Consider the following 17,176-nt stretch of genomic DNA (forward strand, 5'->3'; position numbering starts at 1 on the left):
ATAAAATGCATGCGCACATGATCAATAGGTAAGATTATATCTGGAGCACTAGATTTTTTTTTTTTAATTATTTTTCCCTTTAAGGAACTCAATCTACTATTAGAAATCCAACTGATCTCTCTTGATCTCATGTCCCACACACGCACCATTACCCTCGTACTTAAATAATGCTAAAAATTCAAAGTGTATGTTGTACTCATGCAGCATCCATTAGCTTCCTCATAAAACTGTCAGTTTTCCTGTATAAATACATATCACTATTCTAGAACTCAATATTCCATCTGAGAAACACAAAAAGGTTACGCCTAATGGCAACAATCAACAAAATCACCATATTTCTCTTTCTCCTCCTAATCAATCCATTACTTAACTCGAATCAATCTTTGGCAAAACGAAGAAACCCTAATTATATACTAATTCTTGGCCTTACCCATTCTAGGGCTTCTCTTCCTCTTCCAAATGCTTCCACCAGTTCACGAAAAAGACAGACTGATGAATTAGATATGGTGGAGCAATTGCGAGAAGTAAGAGATGGGTATTTGATATCTCTAAACATAGGTACCCCTCCACAAGTCATTCAGGTGTATATGGATACTGGTAGTGACCTTACGTGGGTTCCATGTGGGAACCTATCATTTGACTGCATGGATTGTGATGATTATAGGAATAGCAAGTTGATGTCTGCCTTTTCTCCTTCTCACTCTTCTTCATCTTACAGAGACTCTTGTGCAAGTCCTTATTGCACTGACATTCACAGTTCTGATAACTCTTTTGATCCATGCACTGTGGCCGGTTGCTCATTGAGTACCCTTATTAAAGCTACTTGTGCAAGGCCATGTCCTTCTTTTGCTTATACTTATGGGGCAGGAGGGGTTGTTACTGGGACACTAACTAGGGATACCCTTAGGGTCCATGAAGGCCCTGCTCGTGTCACTAAAGATATTCCTAAGTTCTGCTTTGGGTGTGTAGGATCTACTTATCATGAGCCTATTGGGATTGCAGGTTTTGGCAGAGGTACACTTTCTTTCCCTTCCCAATTAGGACTTCTTAAGAAGGGCTTCTCTCACTGTTTCTTGGCTTTCAAATATGCAAACAACCCTAATATCTCAAGCCCATTGGTTATAGGAGATACGGCCCTGTCTTCTAAAGATAATATGCAATTTACTCCTATGTTGAAGAGTCCCATGTACCCTAATTACTATTACATTGGTCTTGAAGCTATTACTGTAGGCAATGTTAGTGCAACTACAGTTCCCTTAAACTTAAGGGAGTTTGATTCACAAGGTAATGGAGGCATGTTGATTGATTCAGGAACCACTTATACGCATCTGCCCGAACCATTCTATTCGCAGCTTCTCTCCATTTTTAAGGCAATCATAACTTATCCTAGAGCCACTGAAGTTGAAATGAGAGCTGGATTTGATCTTTGTTACAAGGTTCCATGTCCAAACAATAGATTAACAGATGACGATAATCTCTTTCCTTCAATAACTTTTCATTTCTTGAACAATGTGAGCTTTGTTTTGCCCCAAGGAAATCACTTCTATGCTATGAGTGCTCCAAGCAACTCTACTGTGGTGAAATGTCTGCTGTTCCAAAGCATGGCTGATAGTGATTACGGACCAGCTGGGGTGTTCGGAAGCTTCCAACAACAAAACGTCCAGATTGTTTATGATTTGGAGAAAGAGAGAATAGGGTTTCAGCCGATGGACTGTGCTTCAGCGGCAGTTTCTCAAGGACTTCATAGGGAGTAATTCTGGCATCTGTTGATTGTTTCTTTTTAATTACTTTTGGTTTTGTTTCTGTCAAAGAGGATGTGAGTGTCAGCAAAGCTGCAACTAGTGAAAATTATATTCAGATGTTGTCTAATTGTATCACAGTTAGCTGATTCTTTATAAGAGTGCTTGACCAATTTTTAGACTAGATTATCACGTTCTGAAATGATGAGCAGGTTAGATCCCTATTTCCTATTTCTTAGTATAAGATAAGAATTAAAACTTTAGGTGGAGTAACTATGATAGCTATTAATATTCTCTGACTTTTAGCATGTGTATGGTGAGGTTAGCATGTGAGAATTGATTCCTGTCCATGCAATCAAGCATGTTAAATAAAGTAGGCAAAATCAATTATTAAACCCTTAGTTTTTGCTTTTTATCTATTGAGCTCCTAAAGGTTTTATGACTACCTATCTAATTTATCCATTTTATGGGGTTTTTTTTCTTTAATGAAATAATCTTAAATCCTTAATAAAAATAGAAAATTAGAAGCCGAATAAAATAAAATTTTAAAAAAATTAAGAATGTTAATGATATATTCTATCAATAAAGAATTTACATATGCATATTTATGCGAGAATGGTATATACACACTGTATATTATTACTTAAGTTGTATGAAAATAGAAACGAAAAATATGACGTGAAAACAAAAACAGAAAATACAACACAACACGATATGTTAAGGAAATGTGAAATATCTTAAGAAATCAGAAAACGAAATTTAACGGAAATATTTATATTTAATATTCTTTAAAAATATTAATATTAGTAATTTAATGTTATTAAAAAATCTAACAAAACAAATACTTATAAATCATACTAATTTTTAAATAAAAATTAAACAAGTCACTAATTATTTAAGCAAAATTAAAATATAAAAAATAGAAAATCATCTATAAATAGAAAACAAAATTAAAATCATTCTCAAAGTAAGAAATCTAATTACACATAAAAGTTTTATCACTAAATTGGAAGACAAATAAATAGGAGAAGATTGAAAATTCTTCTCAAAATAAGAAATCCAATTAAATTAAAAAATCTTTTAAAAAGTCTAACAAAATTTTAAAAAATAAATAAAAATATAAAAAATGATTGGAAATAGTTTTAAAACTTTTGAAATATATTTAAATATCTTCAAAAAATTTCAATGTTCGAAACATATCTGACACAGAAAAATAGTATATTTTGAAGTTTCCTTACAACCTAGATCATTACTAATTGATATATAAGGCAATGTGAAAACACAATGCAACATACTGTTGAAAAAGACTAACACAATGCAATGCTAAAAAACATGAAAATATCCATTTACATAGCTTTTGTATAAGTGATTAGGTATGATAGCTCTTCTTGTTTCTCGGATTGGGCTTTCCTCGGGTGAGTACTGGTATTACTTCTTGAGTACTTGGACATTGCATGACCAAGGAAGCTCTCTTTCTGCCATGTCGGCTATTCTATATGCACCTGCTTTAAGTACTTTTATAATCTTATAATGGCCTTTCGAATTAGGCTGTAGCTTACCAATACCAGCTCCTCCTTTGCCAATATTGGCTTTTCTCATTACTAGTTCGCCTTTTGCGAATGACCTAAGTCAGACTTTTTAATCATGGTACTTGGCTATTTTATGCTTATAAGCTTCATTTCACATGTTGGCCTTTGCTCTTAGCTCTTCTAGCAAATCTAGATATAACCTCATATACTCCTTATTTTTCTTTTCATCAAAGCATTGAATCTTCAAGGTCGGCATTCCCATTCCAACTAGTATTACAACTTTTGCTCCATTAGCCATTCTAAAAGGCGTCTCACCAATATGTTGTTCTAGGTATGGTTCTGTATGACTAAAGAACACTATGAAGCTCATCAACCCATCTACCTTTTCTTTCATCTAATCTCTTTTTTAACCCTTGGAGGATTTTCCGGTTTGTGACCTCTGTTAGTCCATTGGACTGAGGATGAGCAATAAAGGTAAACTTTAGGTTGATTTTCATGCAAGTATAGAATCCTTTAAACTCCTTATTATCAAACTACTTCCCATTGTCGATCATAACAGTATGAGAGATGTCGTATCTACACAACTGCCAGTGGGACTCCTACATGCTATCTATGACTGACCTTGAGCAGAGGAGGATCCTGCTGACTGGACTCGCCGACCAGGCATAGTACCTAGGAGAGAGGATCTATGGATGGGAGCGAGGCTCCAGTAGGCGCCAAGTTCCTTTATTACCTTCTTTTTCTATGTTCTAGATGGCGGACCTTGCCAGGAAAGAGCTATCAGAATGTTTGACGGGGTACAACGACCCGAGGATATCACCATCCGATCTCGATTGACAGATTACACTTCCTTCATCCTTCAACTGTCGGGGGTCGTGCCCTTAGGTGACGATAATGTACGGTGTTTGGCCAGTTGATATTTGCTAGGTTGTCCAATATCCCTAAAGTGCAAAGGGTAATTGAAACAACCAGTCCTTGAGATTCCACACCATTTTTGAAAGTATTCTCTTCAAGTTCTTGTTGGCTACCTCTACCACTTCATTCTCTTGAGGTCTATACAAAGAAGACTTATGATGCTCAATCTTGTATTCTGTTAGTAGGTCCGCTGTCTCACCTATAGATTATACCCTATTATCTGTCATGACATGATGTGGGACCCCGTATCTGAGATCAAGTTCATTTCTATAAATCTGACCATTTGCCTTGCCCCCATGGTGGTGAATAACTCAGCTTCGATCCATTTTGAGAAGTAGTCAATTGCTACAGCTATGAACCTATGACCATTTAAAGGAGGTTTTATTTCCCCAATGATGTCGATTCCACAAGCTGCAAAGGGCCAAGGCGATATTAAGCTGTGCAACTCAATCTAAGGTACGTGACTCAAGTCATTGTATAACTAGCGTTCATGAAATTTTCTCACCAGTGCTATGCAATCTTTCTCCATTGTTAACAAGTAGTAACCTTGTCGCATGATCTTTCTAATTAACACCATGCCATCCATATGTGGCCCACATACTCTTTTATGCGTTTCTTCCTTCAATCTTGAGCTTTCGACACCATTCTTTTATACAAGACTCCATCACGGTTAATGTAATTCCTCGCTTGAATCTGTAATAGGTATTTGTCCTAGGCAGTCACTTCTTCTAGATATTCCCTATTTTCTATGAACCTCTTCAGATTGTAGAACCATGTCTTCTCTTCTGGTCTCACATGAATTTTCATTATTCGATCTCCTTCATAACAAGGGGCACCTGATTTCATAATTACCAAAGGCTTCATTAAAAGCTGCAAGGCATTTACCCATATAGATAATAGGGTAGCCAAAGCATCCGCCATCTGATTCTTGTCTAGAGGCAAGTGTACAAAGAAACACTTAGAGAAATCATATACTAAAGTCATAAGATAGTTGACGTACGACTTTAACCTTTTTTCTTTTACTTCTCATTCCTTGAGGGCTTGTTGGATTACCAGTATTGAGTCTCCATAGACCATCAAATGCTTAGCTCCTACTACTATAGCACTTGTAATCCAAATAAACATGCTTTGTACTTTATCATGTTATTAGTCACTTTAAAGTCCAATCTCTTAGACATTGGCAATATTTCTCCTTCTAGCATGATCAAAACTACTTCTAAGCCTGCATCTCTTGCGTTTACAACTCCATCAAAGTACATCTTCCACTCCTCGATCTTATTGCCTCTAATTTTCATCAGTAAACTTTAGATCCTAAGGGTTGTCTTCGTCCATCACATTATAAGCTAGAAAATCAACTATGGTCCTACCCTTGACCACCTTCATAGTGATGTACTCAATGTCAAACTCTGTTAAGAGTACTAACCGTCTAGCCAACTTCCCTGTAAGAGATGGAGCTTCAAATAGGTACTCCAAAAGGTCTATTTTTGAAATTGTTGCACTTTATAAGATTGAAAGTAGTGCCTCAACTTCCTTGTAGCCCATATCATAGCTAGGCACATCTTTTTCATGAGGTTATATTTTGACTCATAAGGTAGCAACTTCTTACTAGGGTAATAAACCGCATGCTCTAGGTCATTAGGTCCATACAGTATTACCATTACCCCTATGGCTTTCTCTTCCAAGGCTAAGTATAGGATTAACAGCTTGCCATCTTTCGGCGGCTTCATCAGATACTCTTTGATTTTGCCGAAGGCCTTCCAACATTGTTATCCTACACAACGGGTTGATGCTTCCTAAAAAGCTTGAAGATAGGATCACAAACCATTGTGAGTTTGGAAATGAATCTGTTGATATATTGTAGGTGTCCTAGAAAACCTCTGGCTTCTTTTTCCATCTTCAGCGCTGGCATCTCTTGAATAGCCTTAACCTTGTGTAGATCGATCATTATGCCCCGCTGACTTACTATGTTCCCTGACAACTTCCCTGATATAACTCTGAATACACTCTTCTTCTCTTCTTCGGGTTGAGTCTCAGGTTATACCTTTCCTCTCGTCCTAAAAACTTATCAAGAGCCTAGAAGTGCCCTTCCTTTTTTTTAGACTTTACCATCATATCATCCACATACACCTCCATCTCCTTGTGCTTCATGTCGTGAAACAAGGTAATAGCTACTCTCTGATAGGTTGCCCATGTGTTCTTTAGTCCAAAAGGCATAACCTTGTAGCAGTACGTTCCTCACTCAGTGATAAATGATGTTTTCTACTTATCCATCACTACCATCATGATTTGATAATACCTAGAGAACCCATTCGTAAAAGAGTATATCATATTCGAGGCAACACTATTAACTATTACATCTATGTGAGCAAGTGGAAAGTCATCCTTAGGGCATGCCTTGTTGAAGTCCTGGTAATCCATGCACATTCAGACCTTACCATCCTTCTTCGAAATTGGGACAATGTTTGCCAACCATTCAAGGTAGTCAACCATGTCGAGAAAATTGGTGTTGACTTGCTTAGCGACCTCTTCTCATATTTTCTTTGCCTATTCCGGCCTTAGTCTTCTCATCTTTTATTTGATCGGCTTGATGTGCGGATGACTTGGGATATGGTGCTCTGCTATTTTCCTATGGCATGTCATCATAGGACCAAGCAAATACCGCTTTTCTTGTTTCTATTATTCTCTCGAATTCTCTCCTCTCTTTAGGAGTTATATCATTAGCTATTAGAATATTTCGTGGATTTGCATCTGTGCCTAAATTAAATGAATCAATTTGTATGGAATTAATGTCAAATATGGACATATCATGATTATCAAAATGCACATTACCATTAGGAAAAACATCACACAAGTAAGCAGAATTGTTCATATCATTAATCTTGGAAAGGAAAGAAACATCGTCCTTATAAATATGGAATGTTATTATATCATCATAAAAAACATTAACAATATAATCTATAAGAGCAGCTAGTACCTATTGGCTTATTTTCTCTGAATAGGCGGTGAACTCTTCTAGTTTCAACTTTTCCATCTTGGTGGTGACATTTTCTTGGACTTTCTTGATACTCAGCCCGACCATCCCGTCAATAATCAAGTTCTAGAAAATATTGAACCTTAGTACCTCAGTCCCAGCTATATTAACAAGTTTGGGCTCCTCGGAGTAGGGCTTGTACTCCTGCACAAACACGTGTTTTAGAGTCTTACCCTTTGGTTTGCCCTCATCTTCCTCTTCAGAATAATCCAATAATGGGGTTAAGGTAAGGTATGGAGAAATATGGAAAGTAGGCTAAAAGTTGCTGGAAAATTATGCAGGTAATGCAAGAAAATAACCAAGGATCAAATGCTGTACCAAAAATAAACACTAAGTTGCTCCAATAATAAGATGATGCTCGAAATGAACTAAAAGAAAATTATACATATATATATTTTTCTTATTTGTTTATTTATTTTATTATTATTAAATTCTTTCTTTCTGTTTACTACTCCTGCAACAACAGATAACGCAGGATGAAGTAATACAATGCTCAATCAAAAGTAGTAAAACGATATATGTACCATTTGGATTGAAGGGAGCATCTACGAAAAATCTAGCAATTTAGTGAATATATGCAAATTGATCCAAAATGAAATGCAGCATAAACTTACATAATTTCCAGCAGCAATGGTAGAAAGAATGATAAAATGAATAGAAGTGATGAAATGAGTGTTAAAGGTAAATTATAATGAAAGAAAAGGCTAAGGCTCAAAATTGGTTCATTAAAGGAAAAACAAGGTTAGGATTTTGGCCAAATTATGTAAATCCTAAGTGCCCAAATCATTTCATGACTATAAAAAATTCATGTAATCTCAAAAGTCATCATAAAGCAACTTCTAGAAACAAAAATTCTGTACAATGCTCACTAATAAAAAACAAAAGGAGCATAAAACCTCACCATTTGAATGGATTAAAATTGCATGAATTCTCAAAGCAAAGTTTCAACAATCAATTAATCTAATAAGCATCAATATTAACAGTCTTCTATATCCAAGATAAAGTAAAATGAAAAAAATTAAGGAAAAACACCAGTTTTACCTAGCTTGATTGAAATTAAGAGATTCGTTCATTGCCTTCTTTCAACAAGATTCGATAAAAGCTATAAGGATATCCGTTCAAAAGAGAAAAATCATCAACAACTCGATTACAACAAAACTCAAGATAAGGACAGTAAGAATGAATGGATTCAATCAATAAGGGAAAAGAAAGCAAAATAAAAATAGCGGAATACCATCCTTATAGAGGTTCGAGATAACAAAATTGGTACCTGTACAAAACTAAGGTACCTACCCCACACTTGAGAGAAACACTATCCTCAGTGTGAAATAAGGCAGGCACTCCAAAAAGGGAGATAAAATACACACAAAGAAGCAAATTATAGGAGTCCACAAAAAGCTAGAAAACTAAAACAAAAACAAGACAACAGAAAGAGATAAAAACTAGAAATTGTCTACTGGATACTGCCCTTGATGTGTGCTTTAACACTCCAAGATATATTAGTCCTCAAAATTGTGTATAAGCATCGAGTAGGCTAACTCCTACAAAACTCAAGAATAAAGATATCCCAAGCAACATCTAGTAAAAGGTTCAATAAAATAAAATCATCTCAAAATAAAACAACTAAAAATAAACTGAAATATCTAACTAGAAAAAATAAATACATAAATAGAAGATGACCAAAAACTCAAAAAGCATAAATAGATTCGGGAATGCCTCCCGAAGGCACTTCTTTTTTATTCGAGTCGTCTAGCTGGACTCTGCAGTCGCGGGCAAATTGAGAAGATGGGCTCAATGTAAGTTGGGGCTTGAAGCATATAAGCGCAAAGATGAGGTCCAATGTGTGCGATAGATGACCAAGGAGGTGCTCTCCGCACCGAGTTGGGATGCCCATTCATCCACTCCAAATCCTGGCTAAGTGACTTGTCATAAACAAACTTGCAACTACCCTTCTCAAGTGTATCATAGCACAAAGTCTCAAATTGATACAAGTTGTTTTCTTCAGATGGATAACACATATCAACAGGGAAAGAAACATGTATAGTATCATTCATTTGTACATCCTGTGGTTGCTTATCACATGCAGGACCAATTCCATCAATATTGCAAATGGCATGAACATGGTCGGTGGGAGAACTATTAATTGGGGGTAAACTAAAAGTAACACAGTCATCCCCTACATTAAGTTCTAACCTTCCCTCAAATACGTCTATTTTAGCTCTAACCGTGGCAAGGATAGGTCTCCCTAAAATCAACGGTACACCATGCTCATTATCTATATCCATAACCACAAAGTCCACATAAAATATGAACTTTTCTACCTTGACTAGAACATTCTCTACAATCCCCCTGGGAAGCTTAACAGAATGGTCAACTAATTGAATGTACATCGTAGTGGGTTTTGCCTCCCCCAAACCTAGCTTATTGAACAAACTAATGGGCATGACACTTATGCTAGCCCTAAAATCTGCTAATGCATCATCAACACACAAGTTATCCCAAGTGCAAGGAATAGTGAAACTCCCTGAATCGTGACGTTTCTCTGGCAACTTGCTCTGAAACACTGCTGAGCACTCTTTATTAAGCTTAACATAGGCTACCTCTTCCAACTTCCTTTTTCTGCTAAGTATGTCCTTTAAGAACTTGGCATACTTCGGCATTTGCTTCAATGCGTCAATAAAAGGCAAGTTAATATGCAGTTGTCTAAAAATATCCAAAAACTTACTGAACTACTCTTGCGCTTCTGTTTATTTGAGTCTAGCAGGATAAGGAATCTTAGGTTGATATTCCCTGATTGGGATCGGTTTCACCTTTTGTCCCTCAGGTTCCTTAACCTTACTGCTTGCCTTAACCTGCACATCAATAATGGAGTCGTAAAAAACAAGCTTATAAGGAGCTGAAACTAACTTACCTCAATGCAAAGTGATGGCATTCACGTGCTCCCTCGGGTTAGACTCAATGGTGCTAGGGAGCGCTCCTTGTTGCCTCTCAGACAACATCTTAGAGATTTGGCCAATCTGAGTCTCCAAGTTCTGAATCGAGGCCTGCTGATTCTTAAGTGCACTATCAATTTATTGGAACCTCATCTCCATAGTCGTCACAAACTTCATCATAAGCTCCTCTAAATTTGATTTTTTTTTTGGTGGAAGAGGAGCTTGTGCAGGCCCAACCGGCTGTTGCTGTGGCTGTTGATGAAGTCTCTGAAAACCAGGTGGGCCTTGGGCATTATTGTTCCTCCAACTGAAGTTGGGATGATTGCGCCACCCAGGGTTGTATGTGTTGCTGTAAGGATCGTTCTGCTGCCTTGGGGCATTCCCCATATAGTCAACCTGCTCAACATCAGAAGACATAATAGAAATAGATGGAAAAGTAGAGGAAGATGAAGCAAACATACCTCTGCAGTACAGTTCATACTGTAGTGCGGGCCACTATAAAACTCGCAGCCAACGTTCGCTGCATGAACCAGCATCTGGAGTTGGTTAATCTTCTTGGCTAGAAGCTCCACCTGAGCTGCCAAGGCTGCTGTAGAATCCACTTGGTTGACCACTCCTTGTCTTCCTAGTCGGCTCCTAGCGGATTGCCATTGATAATTGTACATGGCCATTTTCTTTATCAAGTTTTTAGCCTGCTCGGGCGTCTTACTGTTTAGCACCCTACCTGCTGTAGCATCCACCATCTGCCTCATTGTAAGGTTCAACCTGTTGTAGAAGGTTTGAACCTGCATCCACACTGGCAATCCGTGATGTGGGTAGCATCTCAACAGGTCCTTAAACCTCTCCCATGCATCGTACATGCTTTCATCATCAAACTGCACAAAAGAAGATATGTCATTTCTAAGTTTAATAATTTTAGCGGGAGGAAAATACTTATATAGATTTTTTTCGGCCAACGCCTTCCAAGTAGTAATCGTCTACTATGGAAGATATTGCGACCATCTCTTTGCTCTATCCCTCAAGGAAAATAGAAACAATCTCAGCCGAATGGCGTCATCGGTTGTTCCATTTATCTTGAATGCGTCACAAATCTCCAAAAAGTTGGAGATATGAGCATTGGGATCCTCGCCGAGCAATCCTCCAAACTGCATGCTCTGCTGGATTATCTAGATAATATTGGCTTTTATCTCAAAATTGTTGGCCACTACAGCAGGTCTGCATGCTCTGCTGGATTATCTAGTTCACCATTACAGTTCCCCGGCAACGGCGCCAAAAACTTGATGGGCTACTGATGCAACCTACACCTAAGGTAGTGAACCTATTGATGCGGCCTAGCACTAGTGAGTATCAAGGTCGTATCCTTGGAGATCGGGTGCACCTAAAGTTACTACTGTTCGCTATGTTATCTAGTCTGAAAGAAGATGTGAGAAGTCTAAATTAATTAACTAATGACTATGAATGCAATTAAATAAATGAACAACAACTAACAATCGAAAGACAACCGCAACAAGAGAAACAAACCCAAAGGGGACCTAAGTGATGGAATTCTAAGGTTGATTTTATAAATTACCAATCTTGCTTACCCGTGCCTAAATCCTGAATCGAACTCGGTTCCTCTTCGAGCTCACCGAGTTCCTAAACCTGCACTAGCCTAATGGAATCTCTTCTTATCAGATTATTGCAGATTAGCATTAAGCGTGATTTAGAACTATTAAAAGTTGTTAATTCTTAATCCGACGAGTAAATTAACCTTATCTCTAAGTGTTAACTACCCAGTTCTTACTATTCAAATTCCAGTTGAAACAAGCATTTCTCAATGTCAACAAACAACCTAAAAGACAATTAATTCAACGTCTTAAATTAACTGAATCAAATTTTATTACTGAACAGCAAGAAGATTACAAGAATGGCAAATAGAAATCTAATAACTAAGCACAATCCATCAACAAAGGTGAACCCTAATGGGTTCGGCAGCCCTAGCTACTCATAATGAAAGAAACAAATATAAAAGGAAATAAACAACAGAAAAGGAAATGGAACATGTAACCCCTCTTCTCTCGAATCGGAGTGGAAATGTCGCAAGCACCAACTCTAAAATCAGCCTCAAGTATGGATCTCAGATGTCTCGATCAATCGTCTAGAACCTTCAATCTTTGCTCGAATCTCCCAAATCAATCCCTTGAAATGATGTTGATCTCCCAAGATGTCAAGAATAGAGGTGTAAAAGTGGGGGTTTGCGTGCGTAGAGAAGTCCAGAAAATCAGAAGTGGAACCCTGTCTCATTTTGCGTCCGCCTACTTATAGGCAGAAATGCCATAACCCGTGCAATGGCCTGTGCCGATATGCACAGCCCGTGAAACGGGCAAGGGAGGCCGTGCAACAGACCGTGCAAATATGCACGGGCCATGCAAAAGCCTCGAAATGCGTGCCAATAAGGAATCGAATCCGACAAACATCTAATATGCGTAAATCATCCATATAGCTTGGTTTATGCCCAAAAATCAATCAATTTCCCATCAAGGAGTTCAAAAACCTGAAAAACTCAGAAACATACCAAAGTGCGATCAAACATGAATAAATATGACTCAAATACACGAATAAACGACTAATAAACAGTTAATAAACATGCATAGAATCATCTACATCAGATGACAACTTCAAAGCTTGGATTTAGCTTCAGACTGCCACTACACTTGGATTTGCAAGGTTCAAGAAAACTTGAGAGCTAGCTACTGAATCTAGAGATGCAAATGCTAAAAGAAGAAAAGGAAGAATGCTTCGCTTTAGACCTCATTTATTTTAATTAGGACTTAGTTTAGCCTTTTATTTCAGTAGTGCATAAAGTAATATAATTTACATATATATATATATATATATATATATGTTTGATAAAGATTCCAAACAATTTATTCATTTAGTAATGGCCCAAATGGGTACATTTGGATTTCTCATGATACAACTCCTGTTATCAGCCAATCTTTTAATATTTTCTAGTTGAACATTTTCTCTCTTTATGCCTTCATTTTTGCTTGACTAGCCTTTTCAAGTGTACTAATCAGCATGCTATTTTTTATTATTTACTATTTCTTTTATACATAATACTTCTTAAGATAATCTAGATTGATAGGCTTAGGTTTTTCCTTGGCATGCCATCGTGTCCAAATTATTTGCAATTTTTATTATCCTAATCTAGGTGACAGATTCATTTTAGCCTTAGCATTTTAGGTGAAATCATGCGAAACATGGGGGCTTATTTTGGAAAGCTTCCATTTTATTATCTTTGCATGTAGGGTGATCACATCATTTATTAAGTCCAATTTTATCCTTTATTTACATATGAAGTGATCATAAGCATAAAATTAAACACACACAGAAAGTGATTAAAGTGATCATGGTGCTTAAGGGAAATTATTACAAACCAAAGCCTTTAGGCCTCAAAACAGTTGAATAAAGAGCTACAAATAATAAATAAATTCTGCAATTATAAAAATTAATGATGCACAAGGCTATTAAGGTCGAACCCGCACGAGCATGGGCTTAGCCTGTGCGGGTTCAAGCTTCTAGAAGCCTAAGAGTGCCAAAACGGTTGCATTGTATAATAATGATTTCTATTCGAAGGGTATGGGTTGAACTCGCGCGAGTATAGGGTTGAGCCTGGACGTGTTCAATCCACAAAGAGGAGAGCAAATGGATCTTGTACTCCCAAAAATAAAAGTGATGGATTTGAATGTAAAATCAAAATGGCGTTTTTGAATAAAAAATGTGTAAAACCTTTGAACATACTTTCTAGGACCTTTTTGGGAATGAATAGTGTTGGATTGATTTTTTTATATTTGGAGAAGGAGGAGTGTAGAGACAGAGGTTTATTTATGTGTAAAGAGAGAAGAGTTTTGGTGTGTAGAGAGAGAGCGATATTGGTGTGTAGGGTATGTATAGAGAGAGGTTAGAGAGAGGTGAGGGGATTAGATAGAGTGTGTGTGGAGTTTGGATATGTAGAATATTCCTTGAAAGTGAAGGTGGAGGGGGGTACATAAACGCCTGAATGCGCACGAGCTTTACTCTGAGCACATGAGCTTAGCTTGAGCATGGGCTAGCTTAGTCTAAGCATGCACAAGCTTAGGCCTAAGCTCGCGTGAGCTTAGCTTCATAGCTTTGCAAAAGTGTGGGTTTTGGGTTTCAAGGCTTGAAGGGAGATCCTCGAGGCTGTTTCCATAGGTTTGACATGCATTATTTATTCAAGAGCATTGTACCAACTAAAATGTCTCATCATCGGAATTATAAAAATATTGACTTAAAAAATTCGATGACCATAGATCCCTTAACTCGTGACTTATTTTATATGAATGCTTTGAGGGAGGAAGATGCACCCAAGGTAGAGCTTAAGCAGCTCCCTCCCTTATGCGCATCTAATAAGCATAACTAATTGATGTAGATGATTCTATGCATGTTTATTGACTGTTTATCAGTCGTTTATTCACGTATTTGAGTCATATTTATTTCTGTTTGATCGCACTGTGGTCTGTTTATGAATTTTTCAGGTTTTCAGACTCCTCGATAGAGATTGATTGATTTACGGGCAGAAACCAAGCTATTTGGATGATTTACGCGTATTAGATGCTTATCGGAGTCGATTCCTTGTTGGCGCGTAGTTTTGAGGCTTCTGCACGACCTCCTTTGGACAATTTCAGAAATTTTGCATTTCATAGAGGTTGGTGCCCGTTGCACGGGCCGTGCATATTTGGCACGGCGAAGGCAGTTCTGTCTATAAATAGGCGCATGCAAAATGAGACAGGGTTCTGCTTCTGATTTCTGAACTTCTCTACGCGCGCGACCCTCACTTCTGCACCTCTGTTCTTAACATTTTGGGAGACCAACGTCAGTTCAAAGGATTAATTTGGAGGATTCAAGCAAAGATTAAAGTTTCTAGATGATTGACCGAGACATCCGAGATCCATACTTGAGGCTGGTTTCAGAATTGGCACTTGCGACATTCCCACTCCGATTCGATAGAAGAGAGGTTATATGTTTCATTTTCTTTTCTGTTATTTATTTTCTTTTGTATTTGTTTCTTTCATTATGAGTAGCTAGGATTGCCGAACCCATTGGGGTTCATCTTTGTTGATGGTTTGTGTATAAATATTGGATTTTTTTTATCTGCCATTTATGTAATCTTCTTACTATTTAGTAATAAAATTTGAAATTAATTTGAGACGTTAAATTAATTGTCTTTTGGGTTGTTTCTTGACATTGAGAAATGCTTTTTACAACTGGAAATTAAATAGTAAGAACTAGTAATTAACACTTAGAGATAAGGTTATTTCACTCACCGGATTAAGAATTAACAACTCTTAATATTTCTAAATCACGCTTAATGCTAATCTGTAATAATTTGATAGGAAGAGATTCCATTAGGTTAGTGCAGATTTAGGAACTCAGTGAGCTCGAGAGAGGAGCGGAGTTTGATTCAGGATTTAGGCACGGGTAGCAAGATTGGCAGTTTATAAAATCAACCTTAGAATCCCATCACTTAGGTTCCCTTTGGGTTTGCTTCTTTGTTATAGTTGTTTTTCGATTGTCAGTTGCTGTTGTTCCTTTATTTGCATTCATAAGCATTAGTTAATTAATTTAGACTTCTCACACCTTATTTTAGATTAAATAACATAACGAACAGTATTAACTTTAGGTTTACTCGATCTCGAGGGATACGACCTTGATACTCACTAGTGCTAGACTGCATCGATAGGTTCACTGCCTTAAGTGTAGGTTGCATAATTAGCCCACCAAGTTTTTGGCGCCGTTGCCAGGGAACAGTAACAGTAAACTAGAGTGTTTCTATGTTAATTTAGTCATTATTTGTTTATTCATTTATTCTTTATTTTTTTTGGTTTCTTTTATTTATTTTATTATTTTTGATTGATTGGTGGTGGTTTGGTTGTCGGTTTCAGGTAGTATATGACTCGGAGCTCTAACCCTGATCCCATAGCACCCTTATCCAACCCGGAGCGCTCTCTCAGATTATTGAGACGACGTTTGCAGGCAGTTGAGGAGGAGGACGGAGTTACAGTTCAGGTTCAAGGAACTGACGCGATGGAGAACCTCAACCCCCAGGCTGATGAGGATCAGAGGACGATGTACGAGTTTGCTCGACCATCTTTGGATGGGATAAAAACTAGTATAGTCAGACCTACTGTAGCGGCCAACAATTTTGAAATAAAAGCCAAAGTGATCCAGATGATCCAGCAAAGCATGCAGTTTGGAGGATTGCCCAGCGAGGATCCCAATGCACATATCTCTAATTTTTTGGAGATTTGTGACACATTCAAGATAAACGGAACAACCGATGACGCCATTCGACTGAGATTGTTTCCATTTTCCTTGAGGGACAGAGCTAAGAGATGGTTACAATCCCTTCCACAGCAAACGATTACTACCTGGAGGGCGTTGGCTGAAAAAATTTTATATAAGTATTTTCCTCCTGCTAAAACTGGTAAACTTAGAAATGACATATCTTCTTTTGTGCAGTTTGATGATGAAAGCATGTACAATGCATGGGAGAGGTTTAAAGATCTTTGAGATGCTGCCCACATCACGGATTGCCAGTGTGGATGCAGGTTCAGACCTTCTACAGTGGGTTGAACCTTGCAACGAGGCAGATGGTGGATGCTGCAGCAGGTGGGGCACTAAGCGATAAGGCCTGGCGGCTCGAACCCCGATAGAGGAAATGGCCATGAACAATTATCAGTGGCAATCCTCTAGGAGCCGACCAGAAAACAGGGAGTGGTGAACCAAGTGGACTCTACAGCAGCCTTGGCAGCTCAGGTGGAGCTTCTATCCAAGAAGATTGACCAACTCTAGATGCCGGTTCATGCAGCTAACGTTGGCTGTAAGTTTTGTGGTGGCCCGCATTACAGTGCGAACTGTACTGCGGGAGGTATGTTTGCCTCATCCTCTACTACTTTTCCATCTCATTCTGCTATGTCTTCTGATATTGAGCAGGTTGACTATATGGGGAATGCCCCAAGGCAGCAA

The 17,176-nt window shown here is 37.8% G+C and overlaps 1 protein-coding gene and 2 non-coding genes across 3 annotated transcripts; 2 read left to right on the plus strand and 1 right to left on the minus strand.

Annotated features, from left to right (window-relative positions):
* The first annotated feature begins 276 nt into the window (after nt 1–276).
* Nucleotides 277–1,846, plus strand: LOC8270754 (probable aspartyl protease At4g16563). Its single transcript, XM_002516364.4, has one exon. The coding sequence runs from the start codon at nt 309–311 to the stop codon at nt 1,752–1,754; it is 1,446 nt and encodes a 481-aa protein (XP_002516410.3). The 5' UTR covers nt 277–308; the 3' UTR covers nt 1,755–1,846.
* A 9,102-nt stretch (nt 1,847–10,948) lies between these two features.
* On the plus strand, nt 10,949–11,055 carry LOC112534451. The gene has a single exon (XR_003078739.1). It is a non-coding gene; the product is annotated as a small nucleolar RNA R71 (small nucleolar RNA).
* Nucleotides 11,056–16,636: 5,581 nt separating this feature from the next.
* Nucleotides 16,637–16,742, minus strand: LOC125369974. The gene has a single exon (XR_007215693.1). It is a non-coding gene; the product is annotated as a small nucleolar RNA R71 (small nucleolar RNA).
* Nucleotides 16,743–17,176: the final 434 nt, after the last annotated feature.

This window comes from Ricinus communis, chromosome 4, assembly GCF_019578655.1.
Source record: "Ricinus communis isolate WT05 ecotype wild-type chromosome 4, ASM1957865v1, whole genome shotgun sequence".
Lineage (NCBI taxonomy): Eukaryota > Viridiplantae > Streptophyta > Magnoliopsida > Malpighiales > Euphorbiaceae > Ricinus > Ricinus communis.

Excerpts from the sequence above, each read along its gene's own strand:
- LOC8270754 (XM_002516364.4), top strand. The coding sequence starts at position 309 with ATGGCAACAATCAACAAAATCACCATATTTCTCTTTCTCCTCCTAATC.